The sequence below is a fragment of the Astyanax mexicanus genome, chromosome 4 (assembly GCF_023375975.1).
Source record: "Astyanax mexicanus isolate ESR-SI-001 chromosome 4, AstMex3_surface, whole genome shotgun sequence".
Lineage (NCBI taxonomy): Eukaryota > Metazoa > Chordata > Actinopteri > Characiformes > Acestrorhamphidae > Astyanax > Astyanax mexicanus.
In genome coordinates this window covers 25,274,228-25,299,149 of record NC_064411.1, presented here as the reverse complement: position 1 = coordinate 25,299,149, position 24,922 = coordinate 25,274,228, and the positions used below count along the sequence as shown (strand labels likewise).

The window sequence follows — 24,922 nt, the reverse complement described above, 5'->3', positions numbered from 1 at the left end:
TATTTTAAATTGCCTTATTTATGTAATATTAACATAAACTTACTTCTTCAGGCTATTCAAAATGCACTTGATATTGCCCCCAGTTGCCTAGGTTAATTGTGGGTGCCACAAACTTATATAACTTAACGCTAGCTTAGCGAATTTACGTTGCTTCTACGTTAAAGCTTCGGTTACAGTAAATATTATTTGCATTACGGTCGTTCTCAAAAGTAATTCCAATTCCATTTTAACTATGGCCACTGTTTAGCTATCGTTAGCTAGCTAGCTAGTTAGCTAACTGCCTGGGAAGAGAGGCAACGCCAGCAGGTTCAGGTTAAGACCACAGAGCTAAAACAACTAACACTACAAATACATTAACTTATACATATCGTCTTACCTTATAGCTTGGCAGCTGAGTCCGGTCCGGAGCGGAGCTGAGCTGAGCGAGCTGAACTGAATGAGCTGAGCTGAGCTGAGCTACTGCAGCAGCCAAAAAATGTTTAGCGTGTTTTGCCTCGGCATATCAGAGTGGAGTTTATGATGACTTGCGGTCTCAGCAAATCAGAGTAGCGTTGACTGGTTGAAATCAACTTAACAATTTTCCACATAAATTGCATTTCCAAATAAAAATAAAAACATACGTAAATAAATACCTACATTCGTTAATTAATTAAATAGATAAAACATATAATACTCAAATAAATAATTAGAAATAAATGATGCTTAATCATAAATAATCTATATTCATAGTGATTAACAATATTGATAACAACAATTTTGACATACATTTAAAAATAAATATATTCTTAAATAATGTTAATTTCCTGCACCTGTATTAGACGTCCCCATGACGTCCAAAAAAGTGACCTAGTCCGACGTTCAAATGTTTAACTGCATATTGACGTCCAAGTGGGGTCATAGTTAGACGTCCAAATAGCGGACCTAGTTTGCACGTCGTGTAGACGTACAGAATTGGTCTTGGACCGACCGACGCAATATAGACATGATCTGCACGTCCATAAGACGTCTAATGTTTAGTGGGACTGTTCCATAGTTAATAGGTAACTAAGCAGGAACTAAGCAGTAACTAATTAATAGTGCTGCATTAACACCTAAATATTTTCTATTAACTACCAGGGAGTACTGAATAATTACTCAGTAGATAGTACTGAACTAATGATTATAGTAGTTCACTATTAACTCCACAATAATTACTGAGACTTACATATCTCCCAGAGAACTACTTACTAATTATGTCTCCTTTATAATAACTATTCATTAATTACTGCTCAAATCAACATTAATTACTGAAAACCCTTACATGCCACCTGGGGAACTATAGATCTAAATCAGTCTACACAAACAATTATTCTATCAATGGTGATATTAAAGGCATATTTGAGTGACACCATTTGTAGTAGTAGTAACCTTAATTACCTTATTATCATCATTATCTTCCAAATATTAGCAACATATAGTAAAATACTACAGTGTGTCGTAATCTGCTTAAACCCCATTTTTGAAAGAAAACAAAAACTTTATAACGTAATATTATTACATAGTAGACATTATTTATGTTCTCCAGAAGACTCTAAGACTGACTGTACTCAATTTTGTTTTAATGGTCACTGCTTTAATTTTCAGCACCAACCTTTTAAACGTTGATCTTTAGCCTTGCAGTCTCACAGACTTTTAGTGCCCATTATTAGGGTAATTACGGTAATTCCACAGCGCCGGACCGCTAGCCTCTATCAGTGTGTTTATCTGCTGCTGCAGGTTATTCTATCAGTGGTGATATTAAAGTCAGTGACACCACTTATCATATATTAACCTTACTTACCTTAGTATGCTCAATATCTTCCAAATGTTAGACATACTAAAATGTGCAGTAGTCTGCTTAACCCCCATTTTTTGTAATGTTCTGTCAGTGTGTTACAGGTGTTTATTCTAAACCTGTGCTCTTCTTCAGTCCTCCTGGAGATGTGCTCAGTAGAAGTGATGGCTCACATACAGCTTTACTCTAGGCTGTGTCCTACATCCTTATTCTGGGGGAAATCATGTTTAAATGAATAAATATTTGTGTTAGATAACGGACTAGGCATCCCTGTGTTCTTCATAGATAATTAATAAGGGGTCCCTGTCTTCTTTTTTTGGGAGTTAACAGCAGCACATGGTAACCCATTACTAATGACTGAGGAGTTACTGTGTTCTTCTTTAGGAGTTACTGCAGATCATGTCACGGTATTATAAAGTGAGAAACATGGTAACTAATTACTAATTACTGAGGAGTTACTGTGTTCTTCTTTAGGAGTTACTGCAGATCATGTCACAGTATTATAAAGTGAGAAACATGGTAACTAATTACTAATTACTGAGGAGTTACTGTGTTCTTCTTTAGGAGTTACTGCAGATCATGTCACAGTATTATAAAGGAAAATATACATTAATAATAATAATAATAATAATAATAATAATAATAACACACATTTAACCTAGCTAACTAACACACACACATGTAACCTAGTTAACTAACACACACATTTAAACTAGCTAACACAATTAACCTAGCTAACACACACACATTTCCCCTAGCTAACTTAGCTTGCTAACTAAAACACATTTAACCTAGCTAACTAACACACACGCATTTAAAATAGCTAACACAATTAACCTAGCTAACACACAATTTCCCTTAGCTAACTTAGCTTGCTAACTAACACACATTTAACCTAGCTAACTAACACACACGCATTTAACTTGCTAATACACATATAACCTAGCTAACTAACCCACACATAAAAGTTAACTTAGCTAGCAAACGAACACACATAACCTAGCTAACTAACACACATTTAAACTAGCTAACTAACACACACATAACCTAGTTAACTTAGCCAGTTAACTAACACACACATAACCTAGCTAACTTAGCTGGCTAACGCTAACTACACATACAACTTAGCTAACTTAGCTAGCTAACACACATCCTAAAGCTGGTTAACAACCCACAAAGAGTCCTCCTCTGATCCGGGGGTAAAATCAGCTGGAAAAGATTTTAATATCTTGATTACTACAATCAAATACAGAAATATGAAAGCAGCAGAGTTTCTCTTAATCCTCTTCCAGCAGCAGCACAGCAGAGAATTTACACGAAGGACCTGGAGAGCTGAGTCCGCTGTGAAATTACCGTAATTACCCTAATAATGCGCAGTAAAATAAATCTCTGTGAGACTGCAAACGCTGAAGATGCACTTTTATAAGGCTGATACCTAATATTAAAGCAATGATTATTAAATTATTACAGTCTTACAGTCATTCTTAGAGTCTTAGATGCCTTCTGGAGAACTTTCATCAATGTCTTCTATGCAATAATATTACGTTATAATTTTGTTGTTTTTTTTCCAAAAAATTATGGTTAAGCAGAGTAATACACACTGTAGTATTTTACTATATGTTGCTAATATTTGGAAGGAACTGAGGATAATAAGGTAATTAAGGTTACCACTACTACAAATGGTGTCACTTGCTTAATTCAAATATGCCTTCAATTAATATGCATTTAACTCAAATATGCCTGATTTAGATCTATAGTTCCCCAGGTGGCATGTAAGGGTTTTCAGTAGTTAATGTTGATTTGAGCAGTAATTAATGAATAGTTATTATAAAGGAGACATAATTAGTAAGTAGTTCTCTGGGAGATATGTAAGTCTCAGTAATTATTGTGGAGTTAATAGTGAACTACTATAATCATTAGTTCAGTACTATCTACTGAGTAATTATTCAGTACTCCCTGGTAGTTAATAGAAAATATTTAGGTGTTAGTGCAGCACTATTAATTAGTTACTGCTTAGTTCCTGCTTAGTTACCTATTAACTATGGAACAGTATTATAAAGTGTTACCGCAAAAACATAGGGTCCTACAACTGCTGGGTCCTGAAACTGCAGTCTCCGGGGCTGTAGCTATACCCTTCTCGAGGAAACAGTATTTACTCTCGATTTAATGTTCTCTGAAGTGTCAGGAAAAACTTGAAGAAAGCACTAGGAAGGAGAAACTTTACGGTGAACTAGAGGAGGATTTATCTCAGGCAGGATATGTTCGCATGAAAGAGCAAGTGATAGACAAAAAAAGCTTAAACATGGAGTGGAGCTGGGCGGATTCTGATGTGTTGGACAGCACTCTGGGAGATATGTAAGTCTCAGTAATTATTGTGGAGTTAATAGTGAACTACTATAATCATTAGTTCAGTACTAGCTACTGAGTAATTATTCAGTACTCCCTGGTAGTTAATAGAAAATATTCAGGTGTTAATGCAGCACTATTAATTAGTTACTGCTTAGTTCCTGCTTAGTTAGTTACCTATTAACTATGGAACAGTATTATAAAGTGTTACCGTTTTCGCGACACTGCCACCTAAAAAAAAGTGGTCGTGGACACCATGGATTACAGTCGGAATGTGAATCAAGTTATAACCTAAATTTAATGTATTAAAATATTCAGATGTTTTGAATTGTGACTGTTTACATAGCCTGAAAAGCGTAACAAGCACCTAATATTAAGTTACGTGTTAGCTTGCTTCAGAACATCTGTTAGTGATAGCCTGATAGTTATATTTTTAATAAAAGCATAGCCCTGTATGATAATTAGATTGAAAAAGCACATAGATTGTAATATAAAATTTGTCAAAGAATGTCTGTATCATATGTTTACTACATTTCAGTACATTAAATGAGAGTAACGTTAGCCTACTCTCTTGGGTGTATCCTCAGTAGAACACTGTGCATTCTCAGATAGCCTACAGATGTCGTCACGGTTCGCGCTGAGGAACCTTGTATTCTTTGGTTCCTGTTGCAAATGAACGTTCTTGGTTCCGGAACTTTTGTTGGTGGAAACACGGCGAACGGTTCAAAATTAGGTTTGCGAACCAGAACGGTGCCGGTTCCACAATGGTGGAAAAGTGCCTTAACCGAGGTGTTTAGTGGTGGGATGGTAACAAAACTGATTTATCTGTTCAAATTAAATTTGAGCTTGTATTGCAACTGCAAGTGTTTCTAATGATATGGCCAAACACAGCCACAATAAGGCCCTGCTGCAGCCCCAAAAGAAAAGAAAAACCTTTAAAGTTTATGATGGTAAACACAGCTGCAGACACTAGAGAAGATAAAACTAAAGGTAAGTAGTGTGAATAGATCAGACCAATGTCGGATATAGATCACATTAAAAAATGTGAACAGCCTAAAATAAATTTTAGATTTAGTAAGAAAATAGCACTGTACAATACTGTGAACTTATAATTGGTAATTGATCATTTTGTCGTTTTGTGCAATAGCATAGAATTAAACTTTAGAATTTTAAATATTGCAGTTAGAAACAATAAATACATAAATTATTTGTCACATCTCTTATTGCAAACAGGAATTATGTAATTTTATTGTCATAGCAAACAATATAGGCAAGACATTTGAGAGTAAACACTATGTAACTGGAATGTGAGGGTAAGTTTTTGCTTCTATGTTTCAGATGGAGTTCTGTTTTCAGCTACCTCCATTAATTTCCTAGGCTCTGAGCCAGTGGTTATGCGAAGTTCTACTGAAACTATCCGCACTGACTTCAAAACCTCCTGGCTAAATGGTATGAATTTATTGCATGTACCTTCATTGTACATACAACTGCAGAAGCAAAATAAAAAAAAACACTAAACATTAAACACAATGAATGATAATCCTGATAAGCACAGGGAACAGGAGTACCTGAGGGTGAAACACCCATTAGTGTGAGGCCGGACAGGTGGTCAGTCAATAACTCAGAGGAAGACAGAGCGATGGAATTAGTTTTCACTTACTTGCAATGTAGCCGAGTACATGTTATATAGAATATTTATATAGAGAATGTTATATAGAATATTTATATAGAGAATGTTATATAGAATATTTATATAGAGAATGTTATATAGAATATTTTAATGAAATGATAGATCAGTAGATGGTTGACATGATGTAGGCTTTTTTTGGTCTAGCGTGTCAAATATATGTAAATTATAGAAGAATATGTCAAAAACTGTAATGATATTGTTCAGAAAGTTTATATGAACTTAGCATTCATGGGATTAATATTAAACTTTTTCACAATTTTCAGTCAAACCAGAAAATGTTCATATGGCGAGACTGTCCCAATTACATTTCTCAAAATTAGGTTTTGAATAAAAACAAGCAAATTAATTTTTGTTTAATCAATCATATATTAAAAACCCAGATCTTCTGAGTCTGCTTGGCTAAACGTTCGGGCATAATATTGTAAAGTCACTATTAACTAAAACATTTTGTCCCAAAAATGTCATATGGTGTGACGCCATACTTTTAAACGGGCAATTGTTTGGAGACCTTTAGGGAGTGGGTGTCCTCCTTCTTTTAGGAGGCAGAACAACGCCTCAGCAGGACCCTGACAGGTACAGTGTGAATTATTGCTCTTTATGTTTTCAAAAAAATCAATTATTATTTAGAACTCCTGCTTCAGTTCCATTTTGCATTGTCATATGGTGTGACACATTTTACACAACAGTGCCCAAATTACATGACTTTTTAGTCAATATTACCTTTAGAACTATATTGTCATATTGTAGTTACAGGGTTCGTACGGGTGCTTGAAATCCTGAAAAATCCAGGCCTGGAAAGTGCAGGAATTTTAAAGAAAGTGCTTGAAATTGTAACTGCATTCTCATTGTGGAGTTATGTATCATAACTAAGTTTTGGGAGTGATCCACGCCCTCACTATTCCCACTTCCTTCCCTATTTAAACCGTCACTTCCTCTCTACCTGCTCATTGAACAAACCTCGCATGTGGTGTTAGTTCCTGCTCCTTACCTGGTCCACTATGGTTCTGCACCTGTCTGTCTCCTGCGACCAGCTGCTCCCGTACACCCTAGCTCCTCCACTGCCACTGCTCCAGGCTGCCTTCCCTGGTAGTGGTTTTATCGTGTCTCGACTGCTGTGGCTGCTGTGGCAACTCCCGTGCGGTCTCCTCGACCTGGTCTGGCAACTCCCGTGCGGTCTCCTCGGGCCTTAAGAGGTCTCTCCACGTTCCCGGCGGTCTCTCTCCCTCTCTCTCCGACCTTCCCAGCGCCGCTGCTGCAGCTGCTAGTCCTCTCTTGCTTCCTTCGCGAGGCCTCCACGTGACCTTGTCATCCGCGGCGGTCTCTCACTCTCTCTCAGCGCTTCCGCTGCCGCTAAACTCCTTCTGCTACCCTTGCGGGTCCTCCTCGCGTATTCGCCGGACTCCTCTTCACCCCCTTCCGGCGCTGCACGAGCCCCTTCGGCGGCTCCCTGCACTCCTACTGCCTCTCTGGGCGATACTCGAGCTTTGAGCGTGGCCACGCCTCCTCTCTCTCTCCCGAGCGAGTGTCGGCGTGCCTTCATATCCATGGATGAGCGGAATTTCTGCAAATGTGTTTAGCGCCCTTCTCTCTCTCTCTCTCTTTCTTTCTCTCTCTGACGCTAACGGTGCCCACGCCGGTGTTGCTACCGAGGCCCGCTCTTTCCCCCTCCAACCTGCATTTTTTTTCTGCCCGACCCGCTGGCTGGGTATGGCTCCGCCTTCCTACAGCCTCACTGGGCGGTTCTCGAGCCAAGTCACGCCTCCTCTCTCTCTCTCTCTCTCTCTCCTGAGCGAGTGTAGGTGTGCCTTCAAAATCCATAGTTCAGTGAAATTCTTGCATATGAGTTCAGCACCCTTCTCTCCTCTCTCTCTCTCTCTCTCTCTCTTTCTCTCAGCGTCTTCTTTCTCTCTCTGCCTCTACCGGCGCCCATGCCGTTACCGCTGCCGGCGCCCACCGTGGGTCGCATATGCTCATATACCATCTGGGACATAATCTCGCCCTTATCATTCCAATCTTTCGTTGCCATCATAATAATCACCCTCACCATACTAACTTTCGTCACCATCGTCGTCACCGCCACCATCGTCTTCGCCTCCTTACCCATCTTCGCTACACCAGTCTGTCTGTCCTCCCTGCCCATCCTCCATCATCCCAACGCCAGTCCGTCTGCCCTCCTGCCCATCCTCCATCCTCCCAACGCCAGTCCGTCTGTCCTCCCTGCCCATCCTCCATCCTCCCAACGCCAGTCCGTCTGTCCTCCCTGCCCATCCTCCTAACATTGGTCCCGAGGCCCACCCTCCCCTTTTTCCTGTTAACCAAGGAGCGCCTCACGGATTTGCTTGTCATCTTTTCACAGGGGCCATGATAAAAGTACAATAAACTTAAATCTCTAGTCTAGTCTCTCTCCGTTCGTTCCGCGGTGCGCGCACTTCTCTCAATATTCCGGACCGGTACTTTTATGTTTAATAACGCCTGGGACGCGCACCTGGCCCGCCGAGAGCGGGGCTCGAACTAGCGACCTTCGGCGCGCCACGGCGCGCGGGTTTTTTTTCCCCTCTCTCCCCCTCCCCTTCGTGACTCAAAGATTTGTCTGATTTTTTTTTACAGGGGCCATGCTAATCTTTTCTGTATCGATCCAATTTTAGTCTCTCTCTCTCTCTCTCTCTCCCCCTCGCGCTCCGCGCTCACTAGCCAACGTTCATTTACAGTGATGTCTGCCGTTCATGACACATACTGTGAACTAATTCAGGTTCAAGTTCTTTATTAAAAAATGTGTTGCGTTCAGTTCAAGGTTCAGAAAAAATGAGCGTGTTCAATGAAGGCGTTCTTTTGAACTTGTTCACGCACAACACTGTCTGCTTGTTTTAAGCCCTGAATCCGGGCAAACAGCCCGGAGATCGGAGGATGCTGACGCCGCGTTAACAGTGCCGGTGTTTTGTCAAGTTCTGCTACCCTAGTGTATGTTTAACTGTAAAATATATATGTATTTTTAATTATTTTTTTAATTAAGTTTCATTACTTTTTTACACTAAAAAAACTAAATGATCAGGAAACCTGGGCCTGGGTTACCCACCTCTAAATTTAAAAAAAAAAAATGATTTTGTGTCTCAGTTTCATTATTGACCCAATCAAGTTGTTTAGCAAGCAAACTCTACAGACAGGTGATATATTTTGAATCATAAAACTTTTGATTTAATTTCTACTCCTTCTGCAATTACCAAACACAATTCTGATTGAGTTTACATAAACATAATACCATCTCTTGCAATGTGACAAAAAGCAAATCAATAATTTTAAGTATATGTATATACAGTCATATGAAAGTCATTTGGGCACCCCTATTAATCTTAATAATTTTTAGTTCTAAATATTTGGGTGTTTGCAACAGCCATTTGATATAACATTTGATATATCTAATAACTGATGGACAGTAATATTTCATGATTGAAATGAGGTTTATTGTACAGAAAATGTGCAATATGCATTAAACCAAAATTTGACGGGTGCAAAAGTATGGTCACCCTTATTATTTTATTGATTTGAATACTCCAAACTACTTTTTACTGACTTACTGAAGCACAAAATTGGTTTGGTAACCTCAATGAGCTTTGAACTTCATAGCCAGGTGTATCCAATCATGAGAAAAGGTATTTAAGGTGGCCCATTGCAAGTTGCAAGGTGGCCTGTCACAGAAAAACAGGCAAGGTAAAACTTAACAGAGTGTGGTTTGACTTGTTTTCCTATTATGGAGAGAAAATGAGCTGCTCAGCACACAGCCACACATAGCCACACACAGACAAACAGACATACACACACAGCAAAAGCTCAACAGCTCTCAATCCGAATACAACCACACATGGAGTGATTACAGAATTACAGTTCATAGTTTAACTATGTTGAGGGCCAACCTTTTTTGAGTAGACAAATTTTACCTCACACATTTCCACCAGATAAAGAGTCGGTGGTTTGGCAAGTCAATGTGGAAGTTTATGAGTCTCCAATAATTAGGTGTTGGTGCTGCGTGTTGTTCAGTGGTGGTTACTGGTGTGGGTGCTGCGTGTTGTTCGGTGGTGATTACTGGTGAGGGTGCTGCGTGTTGTTCGGTGGTGATTACTAGTGAGGGTGCTGCATGTTGTTCGGTGGTGGTTACTGGTGTGGGTGCTGTGTGTTGTTCGGTGGTGGTTACTGGTGAGGGTGCTGCGTGTTGTTCAGTGGTGGTTACTGGTGAGGGTGCTGCGTGTTGTTCGGTGGTGGTTACTTGTGTGGGTGCTGTGTGTTGTTCGGTGGTGGTTACTGGTGAGGGTGCTGCGTGTTGTTCAGTGGTGGTTACTGGTGTGGGTGCTGCGTGTTGTTCAGTGGTGGTTATTGGTGAGGGTGCTGCGTGTTGTTCAGTGGTGGTTACTGGTGAGGGTGGTTACTGGTGGTGGTTACTGGTGAGGGTGCTGCGTGTTGTTCAGTGGTGGTTACTGGTGAGGGTGCTGCGTGTTGTTCGGTGGTGGTTACTGGTGAAGGTGCTGCGTGTTGTTCGGTGGTGGTTACTGGTGTGGGTGCTGTGTGTTGTTCAGTGGTGGTTACTGGTCAGGGTGCTGCGTGTTGTTCAGTGGTGGTTACTGGTCAGGGTGCTGCGTGTTGTTCAGTGGTGGTTACTGGTGTGGGTGCTGTGTGTTGTTCAGTGGTGGTTACTGGTCAGGGTGCTGCGTGTTGTTCAGTGGTGGTTACTGGTGAGGGTGCTGCGTGTTGTTGTTGGTGGTTACTGGTGAGGGTGCTGCGTGTTGTTCAGTGGTGGTTACTATTGAGGGTGCTGCGTGTTGTTCAGTGGTGGTTACTGGTGAGGGTGGTTACTGGTGGTGGTTACTGGTGAGGGTGCTGCGTGTTGTTCACTGGTGGTTACTGGTGAGGTTGCTCTGGTGAGGGTGGTTACTGGTGGTGGTTACTGGTCAGGGTGCTGCGTGTTGTTCGGTGGTGGTTACTGATGAGGGTGCTGCGTGTTGTTTGGTGGTGTTTACTGGTGAGGGTGCTGCGTTTTGTTCAGTGGTGGTTACTGGTGAGGGTGCTGCGTGTTGTTGGTGGTGGTTACTGGTGAGGGTGCTGCGTGTTGTTCAGTGGTGGTTACTGGTGAGGGTGCTGCGTGTTGTTCGGTGGTGGTTACTGGTGAGGGTGCTGCGTGTTGTTCAGTGGTGGTTACTGGTGAGGGTGCTGCGTTTTGTTCGGTGGTGGTTACTGTTGAGGGTGCTGCGTGTTATTCAGTGGTGATTACTGGTGTGGGTGCTGTTTGTTGTTTGGTGGTGATTAGTGGTGTGGGTGCTGCCTGTTGTTCAGTGGTGGTTACCTGTGAGGGTGCTGCGTTTTGTTCGGTGGTGGTTAGTGGTGAGGGTGCTGCGTGTTGTTCAGTGGTGGTTACAGGTGAGGGTGCTCTGGTGAGGGTGGTTACTGGTGGTGGTTACTGGTGAGGGTGCTGCGTGTTGTTCAGTGGTGGTTACTTGTGAGGGTGCTGCGTGTTGTTCAGTGGTGGTTACTGGTGAGGGTGGTTACTGGTGGTGGTTACTGGTGAGGGTGCTGCGTGTTGTTCAGTGGTGGTTACTGGTGAGGGTGCTCTGGTGAGGGTGGTTACTGGTGGTGGTTACTGGTCAGGGTGCTGCGTGTTGTTCGGTGGTGGTTACTGGTGAGGGTGCTGCGTGTTGTTCGGTGGTGATTACTGGTGAGGGTGCTGCATGTTGTTCAGTGGTGATTACTGGTGTGGGTGTTGCGTATTGTTCGGTGGTGGTTACTGGTGAGGGTTACATAAGGAGTTACTGAGGGTGGTTACTGGTGGTGGTTACTGGTGAGGGTGCTGCGTGTTGTTCGGTGGTGGTTACTGGTGAGGGTGCTGCGTGTTGTTTGGTGGTGATTACTGGTGTGGGTGCTGCCTGTTGTTCAGTTGTGGTTACTGGTGAGGGTGCTGCGTGTTGTTGGTGGTGGTTACTGGTGAGGGTGCTGCGTGTTGTTCAGTGGTGGTTACTGGTGAGGGTGCTGCGTGTTGTTCGGTGGTGGTTACTGGTTAGGGTGCTGCGTGTTGTTCAGTGGTGGTTACTGGTGAGGGTGCTGCGTTTTGTTCGGTGGTGGTTACTGTTGAGGGTGCTGCGTGTTATTCAGTGGTGATTACTGGTGTGGGTGCTGTTTGTTGTTTGGTGGTGATTAGTGGTGTGGGTGCTGCCTGTTGTTCAGTGGTGGTTACCTGTGAGGGTGCTGCGTTTTGTTCGGTGGTGGTTAGTGGTGAGGGTGCTGCGTGTTGTTCAGTGGTGGTTACAGGTGAGGGTGCTCTGGTGAGGGTGGTTACTGGTGGTGGTTACTGGTGAGGGTGCTGCGTGTTGTTCAGTGGTGGTTACTTGTGAGGGTGCTGCGTGTTGTTCAGTGGTGGTTACTGGTGAGGGTGGTTACTGGTGGTGGTTACTGGTGAGGGTGCTGCGTGTTGTTCAGTGGTGGTTACTGGTGAGGGTGCTCTGGTGAGGGTGGTTACTGGTGGTGGTTACTGGTCAGGGTGCTGCGTGTTGTTCGGTGGTGGTTACTGGTGAGGGTGCTGCGTGTTGTTCGGTGGTGATTACTGGTGAGGGTGCTGCATGTTGTTCAGTGGTGATTACTGGTGTGGGTGTTGCGTATTGTTCGGTGGTGGTTACTGGTGAGGGTTACATAAGGAGTTACTGAGGGTGGTTACTGGTGGTGGTTACTGGTGAGGGTGCTGCGTGTTGTTCGGTGGTGGTTACTGGTGAGGGTGCTGCGTGTTGTTTGGTGGTGATTACTGGTGTGGGTGCTGCCTGTTGTTCAGTTGTGGTTACTGGTGAGGGTGCTGCGTGTTGTTGGTGGTGGTTACTGGTGAGGGTGCTGCGTGTTGTTCAGTGGTGGTTACTGGTGAGGGTGCTGCGTGTTGTTCGGTGGTGGTTACTGGTTAGGGTGCTGCGTGTTGTTCAGTGGTGGTTACTGGTGAGGGTGCTGCGTTTTGTTCGGTGGTGGTTACTGTTGAGGGTGCTGCGTGTTATTCAGTGGTGATTACTGGTGTGGGTGCTGTTTGTTGTTTGGTGGTGATTAGTGGTGTGGGTGCTGCCTGTTGTTCAGTGGTGGTTACCTGTGAGGGTGCTGCGTTTTGTTCGGTGGTGGTTAGTGGTGAGGGTGCTGCGTGTTGTTCAGTGGTGGTTACAGGTGAGGGTGCTCTGGTGAGGGTGGTTACTGGTGGTGGTTACTGGTGAGGGTGCTGCGTGTTGTTCAGTGGTGGTTACTTGTGAGGGTGCTGCGTGTTGTTCAGTGGTGGTTACTGGTGAGGGTGGTTACTGGTGGTGGTTACTGGTGAGGGTGCTGCGTGTTGTTCAGTGGTGGTTACTGGTGAGGGTGCTCTGGTGAGGGTGGTTACTGGTGGTGGTTACTGGTCAGGGTGCTGCGTGTTGTTCGGTGGTGGTTACTGGTGAGGGTGCTGCGTGTTGTTCGGTGGTGATTACTGGTGAGGGTGCTGCGTGTTGTTCAGTGGTGATTACTGGTGTGGGTGTTGCGTATTGTTCGGTGGTGGTTACTGGTGAGGGTTACATAAGGAGTTACTGAGGGTGGTTACTGGTGGTGGTTACTGGTGAGGGTGCTGCGTGTTGTTCGGTGGTGGTTACTGGTGAGGGTGCTGCGTGTTGTTTGGTGGTGATTACTGGTGTGGGTGCTGCCTGTTGTTCAGTTGTGGTTACTGGTGAGGGTGCTGCGTGTTGTTCAGTGGTGGTCACAGGTGAGGGTGCTCTGGTGAGGGTGGCTACTGGTGGTGGTTACTGGTGAGGGTGCTGCGTGTTGTTCGGTGGTGGGTACTGGTGTGGGTGCTGCGTGTTATTCGGTGGTGGTTACTGGTGTGGGTGCTGCGTGTTGTTCAGTGGTGGTTACTGGTCAGGGTGCTGCGTGTTGTTCAGTGGTGGTTACTGGTGAGGGTGCTGCGTGTTGTTCAGTGGTGGTTACTGGTGTGGGTGCTGTGTGTTGTTCAGTGGTGGTTACTGGTCAGGGTGCTGTGTGTTGTTCGGTGGTGGTTACTGGTGTGGGTGCTGTGTGTTGTTCAGTGGTGGTTACTGGTGAGGTTGCTCTGGTGAGGGTGGTTACTGGTGGTGGTTACTGGTCAGGGTGCTGCGTGTTGTTCAGTGGTGGTTACTGGTGAGGGTGGTTACTGGTGGTGGTTACTGGTGAGGGTGCTGCGTGTTGTTCAGTGGTGGTAACAGGTGAGGGTGCTCTGGTGAGGGTGGTTACTGGTGGTGGTTACTGGTGAGGGTGCTGCGTGTTGTTCAGTGGTGGTTACTGGTGAGGGTGGTTACTGGTGGTGGTTACTGGTGAGGGTGCTGCGTGTTGTTCAGTGGTGGTTACTGGTGAGGGTGCTCTGGTGAGGTTGGTTACTGGTGGTGGTTACTGGTCAGGGTGCTGCGTGTTGTTCAGTGATGGTTACTGGTGAGGGTGCTGCGTGTTGTTCAGTGGTGATTACTGGTCAGGGTGCTGCGTGTTGTTCGGTGGTGATTACTGGTGAAGGTGCTGCATGTTGTTCGGTGGTGGTTACTGGTGTGGGTGCTGTGTGTTGTTCGGTGGTGGTTACTGGTGAGGTTGCTGCGTGTTGTTCAGTGCTGATTACTGGTGCGGGTGCTGTGTGTTGTTCGGTGGTGGTTACTGGTGAGGGTGCTGCGTGTTGTTTGGTGGTGATTACTGGTGTGGGTGCTGCCTGTTGTTCAGTGGTGGTTATTGGTGAGGGTGCTGCGTGTTGTTCAGTGGTGGTTACAGGTGAGGGTGCTCTGGTGAGGGTGGCTACTGGTGGTGGTTACTGGTGAGGGTGCTGCGTGTTGTTCGGTGGTGGGTACTGGTGTGGGTGCTGCGTGTTGTTCGGTGGTGGGTACTGGTGTGGGTGCTGCGTGTTGTTCAGTGGTGGTTACTGGTGAGGGTGCTGCGTGTTGTTCAGTGGTGGTTACTGGAGAGGGTGGTTACTGGTGGTGGTTACTGGTGAGGGTGCTGTGTGTTGTTCAGTGGTGGTTACTGGTGAGGGTTCTCTGGTGAGGGTGGTTACTGGTGGTGGTTACTGGTCAGGGTGCTGCGTGTTGTTCGGTGGTGGTTACTGGTGAGGGTGCTGCGTTTTGTTCAGTGGTGGTTCCTAGTGTGGGTGCTGTGTGTTGTTCAGTGGTGGTTACTGGTCAGGGTGCTGCGTGTTGTTCAGTGGTGGTTACTGGTGAGGGTGCTGCGTGTTGTTCAGTGGTGGTTACTGGTGTGGGTGCTGTGTGTTGTTCAGTGGTGGTTACTGGTCAGGGTGCTGCGTGTTGTTCAGTGGTGGTTACTGGTGAGGGTGCTCTGGTGAGGGTGGTTACTGGTGGTGTTTACTGGTGAGGGTGCTGCGTGTTGTTCAGTGGTGGTTACTGGTGAGGGTGCTGCGTGTTGTTCAGTGGTGGTTACTGGTGAGGGTGGTTACTGGTGGTGGTTACTGGTGAGGGTGCTGCGTGTTGTTCAGTGTTGGTTACTGGTGAGGGTGCTCTGGTGAGGGTGGTTACTGGTGGTGGTTACTGGTCAGGGTGCTGCGTGTTGTTCGGTGGTGGTTACTGATGAGGGTGCTGCGTGTTGTTCAGTGGTGATTACTGGTGAGGGTGCTGCGTGTTGTTCGGTGGTGATTACTAGTGAGGGTGCTGCGTGTTGTTCGGTGGTGGTTACTGGTGTGGGTGCTGTGTGTTGTTCGGTGGTGGTTACTGGTGAGGGTGCTGCGTTTTGTTCAGTGGTGGTTACTGGTGAGGGTGCTGCGTGTTGTTCAGTGGTGGTTACTGGAGAGGGTGGTTACTGGTGGTGGTTACTGGTGAGGGTGCTGTGTGTTGTTCAGTGGTGGTTACTGGTGAGGGTGCTCTGGTGAGGGTGGTTACTGGTGGTGGTTACTGGTCAGGGTGCTGCGTTTTGTTCAGTGGTGGTTACTGGTGAGGGTGCTGCGTGTTGTTCAGTGGTGGTTACTGGAGAGGGTGGTTACTGGTGGTGGTTACTGGTGAGGGTGCTGTGTGTTGTTCAGTGGTGGTTACTGGTGAGGGTGCTCTGGTGAGGGTGGTTACTGGTGGTGGTTACTGGTCAGGGTGCTGCGTGTTGTTCGGTGGTGGTTACTGGTGAGGGTGCTGCGTTTTGTTCAGTGGTGGTTCCTAGTGTGGGTGCTGTGTGTTGTTCAGTGGTGGTTACTGGTCAGGGTGCTGCGTGTTGTTCAGTGGTGGTTACTGGTGAGGGTGCTGCGTGTTGTTCAGTGGTGGTTACTGGTGTGGGTGCTGTGTGTTGTTCAGTGGTGGTTACTGGTCAGGGTGCTGCGTGTTGTTCAGTGGTGGTTACTGGTGAGGGTGTTCTGGTGAGGGTGGTTACTGGTGGTGTTTACTGGTGAGGGTACTGCGTGTTGTTCAGTGGTGGTTACTGGTGAGGGTGCTGCGTGTTGTTCAGTGGTGGTTACTAGTGAGGGTGGTTACTGGTGGTGGTTACTGGTGAGGGTGCTGTGTGTTGTTCAGTGGTGGTTACTGGTGAGGGTGCTCTGGTGAGGGTGGTTACTGGTGGTGGTTACTGGTCAGGGTGCTGCGTGTTGTTCGGTGGTGGTTACTGATGAGGGTGCTGCGTGTTGTTCGGTGGTGATTACTGGTGAGGGTGCTGCGTGTTGTTCAGTGGTGATTACTGGTGAGGGTGCTGCGTGTGGTTCGGTGGTGATTACTAGTGAGGGTGCTGCGTGTTGTTCGGTGGTGGTTACTGTTGTGGGTGCTGTGTGTTGTTCGGTGGTGGTTACTGGTGAGGGTGCTGCGTTTTGTTCAGTGGTGGTTACTGGTGAGGGTGCTGCGTGTTGTTCGGTGGTGGTTACTGGTGAGGGTGCTGCGTGTTGTTCAGTGGTGGTTACTGGTGAGGGTGCTGCGTGTTGTTCAGTGGTGGTTACTGGTGAGGGTGCTGCGTGTTGTTCGGTGGTGGTTACTGGTGAGGGTGCTGCGTGTTGTTCAGTGGTGGTTACTGGTGAGGGTGCTGCGTTTTGTTCGGTGGTGGTTACTGGTGAGGGTGCTGCGTGTTATTCGGTGGTGATTACTGGTGTGGGTGCTGTGTGTTGTTTGGTAGTGATTAGTGGTGTGGGTGCTGCCTGTTGTTCAGTGGTGGTTACTGGTGAGGGTGCTGCGTTTTGTTCGGTGGTGGTTAGTGGTGAGGGTGCTGCGTGTTGTTCAGTGTTGGTTAGAGGTGAGGGTGCTCTGGTGAGGGTGGTTACTGGTGGTGGTTACTGGTGAGGGTGCTGCGTGTTGTTCAGTGGTGGTTACTTGTGAGGGTGCTGCGTGTTGTTCAGTGGTGGTTACTGGTGAGGGTGGTTACTGGTGGTGGTTACTGGTGAGGGTGCTGCGTGTTGTTCAGTGGTGGTTACTGTTGAGGGAGCTTTGGTGAGGGTGGTTACTGGTGGTGGTTACTGGTCAGGGTGCTGCGTGTTGTTCGGTGGTGGTTACTGGTGAGGGTGCTGCGTGTTGTTTGGTTGTGATTACTGGTGAGGGTGCTGCGTGTTGTTCAGTGGTGATTACTGGTGTGGGTGCTGCGTATTGTTCGGTGGTGGTTACTGGTGAGGGTGCTGCGTGTTGTTCCGTGGTGGTTACTGGTGAGGGTGCTGCGTGTTGTTTGGTGGTGATTACTGGTGTGGGTGCTGCCTGTTGTTCAGTGGTGGTTACTGGTTAGGGTGCTGCGTGTTGTTCAGTGGTGGTCACAGGTGAGGGTGCTCTGGTGAGGGTGGCTACTGGTGGTGGTTACTGGTGAGGGTGCTACGTGTTGTTCGGTGGTGGTTACTGGTGTGGGTGCTGCGTGTTGTTCAGTGGTGGTTACTGGTCAGGGTGCTGCGGGTTGTTCAGTGGTGGTTACTGGTGAGGGTGCTGCGTGTTGTTCAGTGGTGGTTACTGGTCAGGGTGCTGTGTGTTGTTCGGTGGTGGTTACTGGTGTGGGTGCTGTGTGTTGTTCAGTGGTGGTTACTGGTCAGGGTGCTGCGTGTTGTTCAGTGGTGGTTACTGGTGTGGGTGCTGTGTGTTGTTCAGTGGTGGTTACTGGTCAGGGTGCTGCGTGTTGTTCAGTGGTGGTTACTGGTGAGGGTGCTGCGTGTTGTTCAGTGGTGGTTCCTAGTGTGGGTGCTGTGTGTTGTTCATTGGTGGTTACTGGTCAGGGTGCTGCGTGTTGTTCAGTGGTGGTTACTGGTCAGGGTGCTGCGTGTTGTTCAGTGGTGGTTACTGGTGTGGGTGCTGTGTGTTGTTCAGTGGTGGTTACTGGTCAGGGTGCTGCGTGTTGTTCAGTGGTGGTTACTGGTGAGGGTGCTCTGGTGAGGGTGGTTACTGGTGGTGTTTACTGGTGAGGGTGCTGCGTGTTGTTCAGTGGTGGTTACTGGTGAGGGTGCTGCGTGTTGTTCAGTGGTGGTTACTGGTGAGGGTGGTTACTGGTGGTGGTTACTGGTGAGGGTGCTGCGTGTTGTTCAGTGGTGGTTACTGGTGAGGTTGCTCTGGTGAGGGTGTTTACTGGTGTTGGTTACTGGTCAGGGTGCTGCGTGTTGTTCGGTGGTGGTTACTGATGAGGTTGCTGCGTGTTGTTCGGTTGTGATTACTGGTGAGGGTGCTGCGTGTTGTTCAGTGGTGATTACTGGTGTGGGTGCTGCGTATTGTTCGGTGGTGGTTACTGGTGAGGGTGCTGCGTGTTGTTCGGTGGTGGTTACTGGTGAGGGTGCTGCGTGTTGTTTGGTGGTGATTACTGGTGTGGGTGCTGCCTGTTGTTCAGTGGTGGTTACTGGTTAGGGTGCTGCGTGTTGTTCAGTGGTGGTCACAGGTGAGGGTGCTCTGGTGAGGGTGGCTACTGGTGGTTACTGGTGAGGGTGCTACGTGTTGTTCGGTGGTGGTTACTGGTGTGGGTGCTGCGTGTTGTTCAGTGGTGGTTACTGGTCAGGGTGCTGCGTGTTGTTCAGTGGTGGTTACTGGTGAGGGTGCTGCGTGTTGTTCAGTGGTGGTTACTGGTCAGGGTGCTGTGTGTTGTTCGGTGGTGGTTACTGGTGTGGGTGCTGTGTGTTGTTCAGTGGTGGTTACTGGTCAGGGTGCTGCGTGTTGTTCGGTGGTGGTTACTGGTGTGGGTGCTGTGTGTTGTTCAGTGGTGGTTACTGGTCAGGGTGCTGTGTGTTGTTCGGTGGTGGTTACTGGTGTGGGTGCTGTGTGTTGTTCAGTGGTGGTTACTGGTCAGGGTGCTGCGTGTTGTTCAGTGGTGGTTACTGGTGAGGGTGCTGCGTGTTGTTCAGTGGTGGTTCCTAGTGTGGGTGCTGTGTGTTGTTCAGTGGTGGTTACTGGTCAGGGTGCTGCGTGTTGTTCAGTGGTGGTTACTGGTCAGGGTGCTGCTTGTTGTTCAGTGGTGGTTACTGGTGTGGGTGCTGTGTGTTGTTCAGTGGTGGTTCCTGGTCAGGGTGCTGCGTGTTGTTCAGTGGTGGTTACTGGTGAGGGTGCTCTGGTGAGGGTGGTTACTGGTGGTGTTTACTGGTGAGGGTGCTGCGTGTTGTTCAGTGGTGGTTACTGGTGAGGGTGCTGCGTGTTGTTCAGTGGTGGTTACTGGTGAGGGTGGTTACTGGTGGTGGTTACTGGTGAGGGTGCTGCGTGTTGTTCAGTGGTGGTTACTGGTGAGGTTGCTCTGGTGAGGGTGGTTACTGGTGGTGGTTACTGGTCAGGGTGCTGCGTGTTGTTCGGTGGTGGTTACTGATGAGGGTGCTGCGTGTTGTTTGGTGGTGTTTACTGGTGAGGGTGCTGCGTTTTGTTCAGTGGTGGTTACTGGTGAGGGTGCTGCGTGTTGTTGGTGGTGGTTACTGGTGAGGGTGCTGCGTGTTGTTCAGTGGTGGTTACTGGTGTGGGTGCTGTGTGTTGTTTGGTGGTGATTAGTGGTGTGGGTGCTGCCTGTTGTTCAGTGGTGATTACTGGTGTGGGTGCTGCTTGTTGTTCGGTGGTGGTTACTGGTGAGGGTGCTGCGTGTTGTTCAGTGGTGGTTACAGGTGAGGGTGCTCTGGTGAGGGTGGTTACTGGTGGTGGTTACTGGTGAGGGTGCTGCGTGTTGTTCAGTGGTGGTTACTTGTGAGGGTGCTGCGTGTTGTTCAGTGGTGGTTACTGGTGAGGGTGGTTACTGGTGGTGGTTACTGGTGAGGGTGCTGCGTGTTGTTCAGTGGTGGTTACTGGTGAGGGTGCTCTGGTGAGGGTGGTTACTGGTGGTGGTTACTGGTGAGGGTGCTGCGTGTTGTTCAGTGGTGGTTACTTGTGAGGGTGCTGCGTGTTGTTCAGTGGTGGTTACTGGTGAGGGTGGTTACTGGTGGTGGTTACTGGTGAGGGTGCTGCGTGTTGTTCAGTGGTGGTTACTGGTGAGGGTGCTCTGGTGAGGGTGGTTACTGGTGGTGGTTACTGGTCAGGGTGCTGCGTGTTGTTCGGTGGTGGTTACTGGTGAGGGTGCTGCGTGTTGTTCGGTGGTGATTACTGGTCAGGGTGCTGCGTGTTGTTCAGTGGTGATTACTGGTGTGGGTGTTGCGTATTGTTCGGTGGTGGTTACTGGTGAGGGTTACATAAGGAGTTACTGAGGGTGGTTACTGGTGGTGGTTACTGGTGAGGGATTACTGGTGAGGGTGCTGCGTGTTGTTCGGTGGTGGTTACTGGTGAGGGTACTGTGTGTTGTTTGGTGGTGATTACTGGTGTGGGTGCTGCCTGTTGTTCAGTTGTGGTTACTGGTGAGGGTGCTGCGTGTTGTTCAGTGGTGGTCACAGGTGAGGGTGCTCTGGTGAGGGTGGCTACTGGTGGTGGTTACTGGTGAGGGTGCTGCGTGTTGTTCGGTGGTGGGTACTGGTGTGGGTGCTGCGTGTTGTTCGGTGGTGGTTACTGGTGTGGGTGCTGCGTGTTGTTCAGTGGTGGTTACTGGTGAGGGTGCTGCGTGTTGTTCAGTGGTGGTTACTGGTGTGGGTGCTGTGTGTTGTTCAGTGGTGGTTACTGGTCAGGGTGCTGTGTGTTGTTCGGTGGTGGTTACTGGTGTGGGTGCTGTGTGTTGTTCAGTGGTGGTTACTGGACAGGGTGCTGCGTGTTGTTCAGTGGTGGTTACTGGTGAGGGTGCTGCGTGTTGTTCAGTGGTGGTTACTGGTGAGGGTGCTGCGTGTTGTTCGGTGGTGATTACTGGTGAGGGTGCTCTGGTGAGGGTGGCTACTGGTGGTGGTTACTGGTGTGGGTGCTGCGTGTTGTTCAGTGTTGGTTACTGGTGAGGGTGCTGCGTGTTGTTCAGTGGTGGTTACTGGTGAGGGTGTTTACTGGTGCTGGTTACTGGTGAGGGTGCTTCGTGTTGTTCAGTGGTGGTTACTGGTGAGGGTACTCTGGTGAGGGTGGTTACTGGTGGTGGTTACTGGTCAGGGTGCTGCGTGTTGTTCGGTGGTGGTTACTGGTGAGGGTGCTGCCTGTTGTTCGGTGGTGGTTACTGGTGAGGGTGCTGCGTGTTGTTCAGTGGTAAATACTGGTGTGGGTGCTGTGTGTTATTCGGTGGTGGTTACTGGTGAGGGTGCTGCGTGTTTTTCAGTGGTGATTACTGGTGTGGGTGCTGTGTGTTGTTCGGTGGTGATTACTGGTGTGGGTGATGCGTGTTGTTCGGTGGTGATTACTGGTGTGGGTGCTGCGTGTTGTTCAGTGGTGATTACTGGTGTGGGTGCTGCGTGTTGTTCGGTGGTGATTACTGGTGTGGGTGCTGCGAGTTGTTCAGTGGTGGTTACTGATGAGGGTGCTGCGTGTTGTTCAGTGGTGGTTACTGGTGAGGGTGCTCTGGTGAGAGTGGTTACTGGTGGTGGTTACTGGTGAGGGTGCTGCGTGTTGTTCAGTGGTGATTACTGGTGTGGGTGCTGCGTGTTGTTCGGTGGTGGTTACTGGTGTGGGTGCTGCTTGTTGTTCAGTGGTGATTACTGGTGTGGGTGCTGCGTGTTGTTCGGTGGTGATTACTGGTGTGGGTGCTGCGTGTTGTTCAGTGGTGGTTACTGGTCAGGGTACTCTGGTGTGAGTGGTTACTGGTGGTGGTTACTGGTTAGGGTGCTGCATGTTGTTCGGTGGTGGTTACTGGTAAGGGTGCTGTGTGTTGTTTGGTGGTGATTACTGGTGAGGGTGCTGTGTGTTGTTCGGTGGTGGTTACTGGTGAGGGTGCTGCGTGTTGTTCAGTGGTGATTACTGGTGTGGGTGCTGCTTGTTGTTCGGTGGTGGTTACTGGTGAGGGTGCTGCGTGTTGTTCAGTGGTAAATACTGGTGTGGGTGCTCTGGTGAGGGTGGCTACTGGTGGTGGTTACTGGTGTGGGTGCTGCGTGTTGTTCAGTGTTGGTTACTGGTGAGGGTGCTGCGTGTTGTTCAGTGGTGGTTACTGGTGAGGGTGGTTACTGGTGCTGGTTACTGGTGAGGGTGCTTTGTGTTGTTCAGTGGTGGTTACTGGTGAGGGTACTCTGGTGAGGGTGGTTACTGGTGGTGGTTACTGGTCAGGGTGCTGCGTGTTGTTCGGTGGTGGTTACTGGTGAGGGTGCTACGTGTTGTTCGGTGGTGGTTACTGGTGAGGGTGCTGCGTGTTGTTCAGTGGTAAATACTGGTGTGGGTTCTGTGTGTTATTCGGTGGTGGTTACTGGTGAGGGTGCTGCGTGTTTTTCAGTGGTGATTACTGTTGTGGGTGCTGTGTGTTGTTCGGTGGTGATTACTGGTGAGGGTGCTGCGTGTTGTTCAGTGGTGATTACTGGTGAGGATGCTGCGTGTTGTTCAGTGGTGATTACTAGTGTGGGTGATGCGTGTTGTTCGGTGGTGATTACTGGTGTGGGTGCTGCGTGTTGTTCAGTGGTGATTACTGGTGTGGGTGCTGCGTGTTGTTCGGTGGTGATTACTGGTGTGGGTGCTGCGTGTTGTTCAGTGGTGGTTACTGATGAGGGTGCTGCGTGTTGTTCAGTGGTGGTTACTGGTGAGGGTGCTCTGGTGAGAGTGGTTACTGGTGGTGGTTACTGGTGAGGGTGGTGCGTGTTGTTCGGTGGTGGTTACTGGTGAGGGTGCTGCGTGTTGTTCAGTGGTGATTACTGGTGAGGGTGCTGCATGTTGTTCAGTGGTGATTACTGGTGTGGGTGATGCGTGTTGTTCGATGGTGGTTACTGGTGAGGGTGCTGCGTGTTGTTCAGTGATGATTACTGGTGAGGGTGCTGCGTGTTGTTCGGTGGTGATTACTGGTGAGGGTGCTGCGTGTTGTTCGGTGGTGATTACTGGTGAAGGTGCTGCGTGTTGTTCGGTGGTGGTTACTGGTGTGGGTGCTGTGTGTTGTTCGGTGGTGGTTACTGGTGAGCGTGCTGCGTGTTGTTCAGTGCTGATTATTGGTGAGGGTGCTGCGTGTTGTTCGGTGGTGATTACTGGTGAGGGTGCTGCGTGTTGTTCAGTGGTGATTACTGGTGAGGATGCTGCGTGTTGTTCAGTGGTGATTACTGGTGTGGGTGATGCGTGTTGTTCGGTGGTGATTACTGGTCTGGGTGCTGCGTGTTGTTCAGTGGTGATTACTGGTGTGGGTGCTGCGTGTTGTTCGGTGGTGATTACTGGTGTGGGTGCTGCGTGTTGTTCAGTGGTGGTTACTGATGAGGGTGCTGCGTGTTGTTCAGTGGTGGTTACTGGTGAGGGTGCTCTGGTGAGAGTGGTTACTGGTGGTGGTTACTGGTGAGGGTGCTGCGTGTTGTTCAGTGGTGATTACTGGTGTGGGTGCTGCGTGTTGTTCGGTGGTGGTTACTGGTGTGGGTGCTGCTTGTTGTTCAGTGGTGATTACTGGTGTGGGTGCTGCGTGTTGTTCGGTGGTGATTACTGGTGTGGGTGCTGCGTGTTGTTCAGTGGTGGTTACTGGTCAGGGTACTCTGGTGTGAGTGGTTACTGGTGGTGGTTACTGGTTAGGGTGCTGCATGTTGTTCGGTGGTGGTTACTGGTAAGGGTGCTGTGTGTTGTTTGGTGGTGATTACTGGTGAGGGTGCTGTGTGTTGTTCGGTGGTGGTTACTGGTGAGGGTGCTGCGTGTTGTTCAGTGGTGATTACTGGTGTGGGTGCTGCTTGTTGTTCAGTGGTGGTTACTGGTGAGGGTGCTGCGTGTTGTTCGGTGGTGATTACTGGTGAGGGTGCTCTGGTGAGGGTGGCTACTGGTGGTGGTTACTGGTGTGGGTGCTGCGTGTTGTTCAGTGTTGGTTACTGGTGAGGGTGCTGCGTGTTGTTCAGTGGTGGTTACTGGTGAGGGTGGTTACTGGTGCTGGTTACTGGTGAGGGTGCTTCGTGTTGTTCAGTGGTGGTTACTGGTGAGGGTACTCTGGTGAGGGTGGTTACTGGTGGTGGTTACTGGTCAGGGTGCTGCGTGTTGTTCGGTGGTGGTTACTGGTGAGGGTGGTGTGTGTTGTTCGGTGGTGGTTACTGGTGAGGGTGCTGCGTGTTGTTCAGTGGTAAATACTGGTGTGGGTGCTGTGTGTTATTCGGTGGTGGTTACTGGTGAGGGTGCTGCGTGTTTTTCAGTGGTGATTACTGGTGTGGGTGCTGTGTGTTGTTCGGTGGTGATTACTGGTGAGGGTGCTGCGTGTTGTTCAGTGGTGATTACTGGTGAGGATGCTGCGTGTTGTTCAGTGGTGATTACTGGTGCGGGTGATGCGTGTTGTTCGGTGGTGCTTACTGGTGTGGGTGCTGCGTGTTGTTCAGTGGTGATTACTGGTGTGGGTGCTGCCTGTTGTTCGGTGGTGATTACTGGTGTGGGTGCTGAGTGTTGTTCAGTGGTGGTTACTGATGAGGGTGCTGCGTGTTGTTCAGAGGTGGTTACTGGTGAGGGTGCTCTGGTGAGAGTGGTTACTGGTGGTGGTTACTGGTGAGGGTGCTGCGTGTTGTTCGGTGGTGGTTACTGGTGAGGGTGCTGCGTGTTGTTCAGTGGTGATTACTGGTGAGGGTGCTGCATGTTGTTCAGTGGTGATTACTGGTGTGGGTGATGCGTGTTGTTCGGTGGTGGTTACTGGTGAGGGTGCTGCGTGTTGTTCAGTGATGATTACTGGTGAGGGTGCTGCGTGTTGTTCGGTGGTGATTACTGGTGAGG

General features: G+C 48.5%; 1 protein-coding gene across 2 annotated transcripts in view; it reads left to right on the top strand.

Moving 5' to 3' along the window:
- The window catches only part of sema4e (semaphorin 4e), a 124,351-nt gene that overhangs the window by 42,367 nt on the left and 57,062 nt on the right, over window positions 1-24,922 (top strand). For both annotated transcript variants that reach the window (XM_022663652.2, XM_022663653.2), the window contains one exon: window positions 5,498-5,608. In XM_022663652.2, the coding sequence (XP_022519373.2) occupies window positions 5,498-5,608 (111 nt within the window). The remainder of the gene's footprint in view (window positions 1-5,497; window positions 5,609-24,922) is intronic.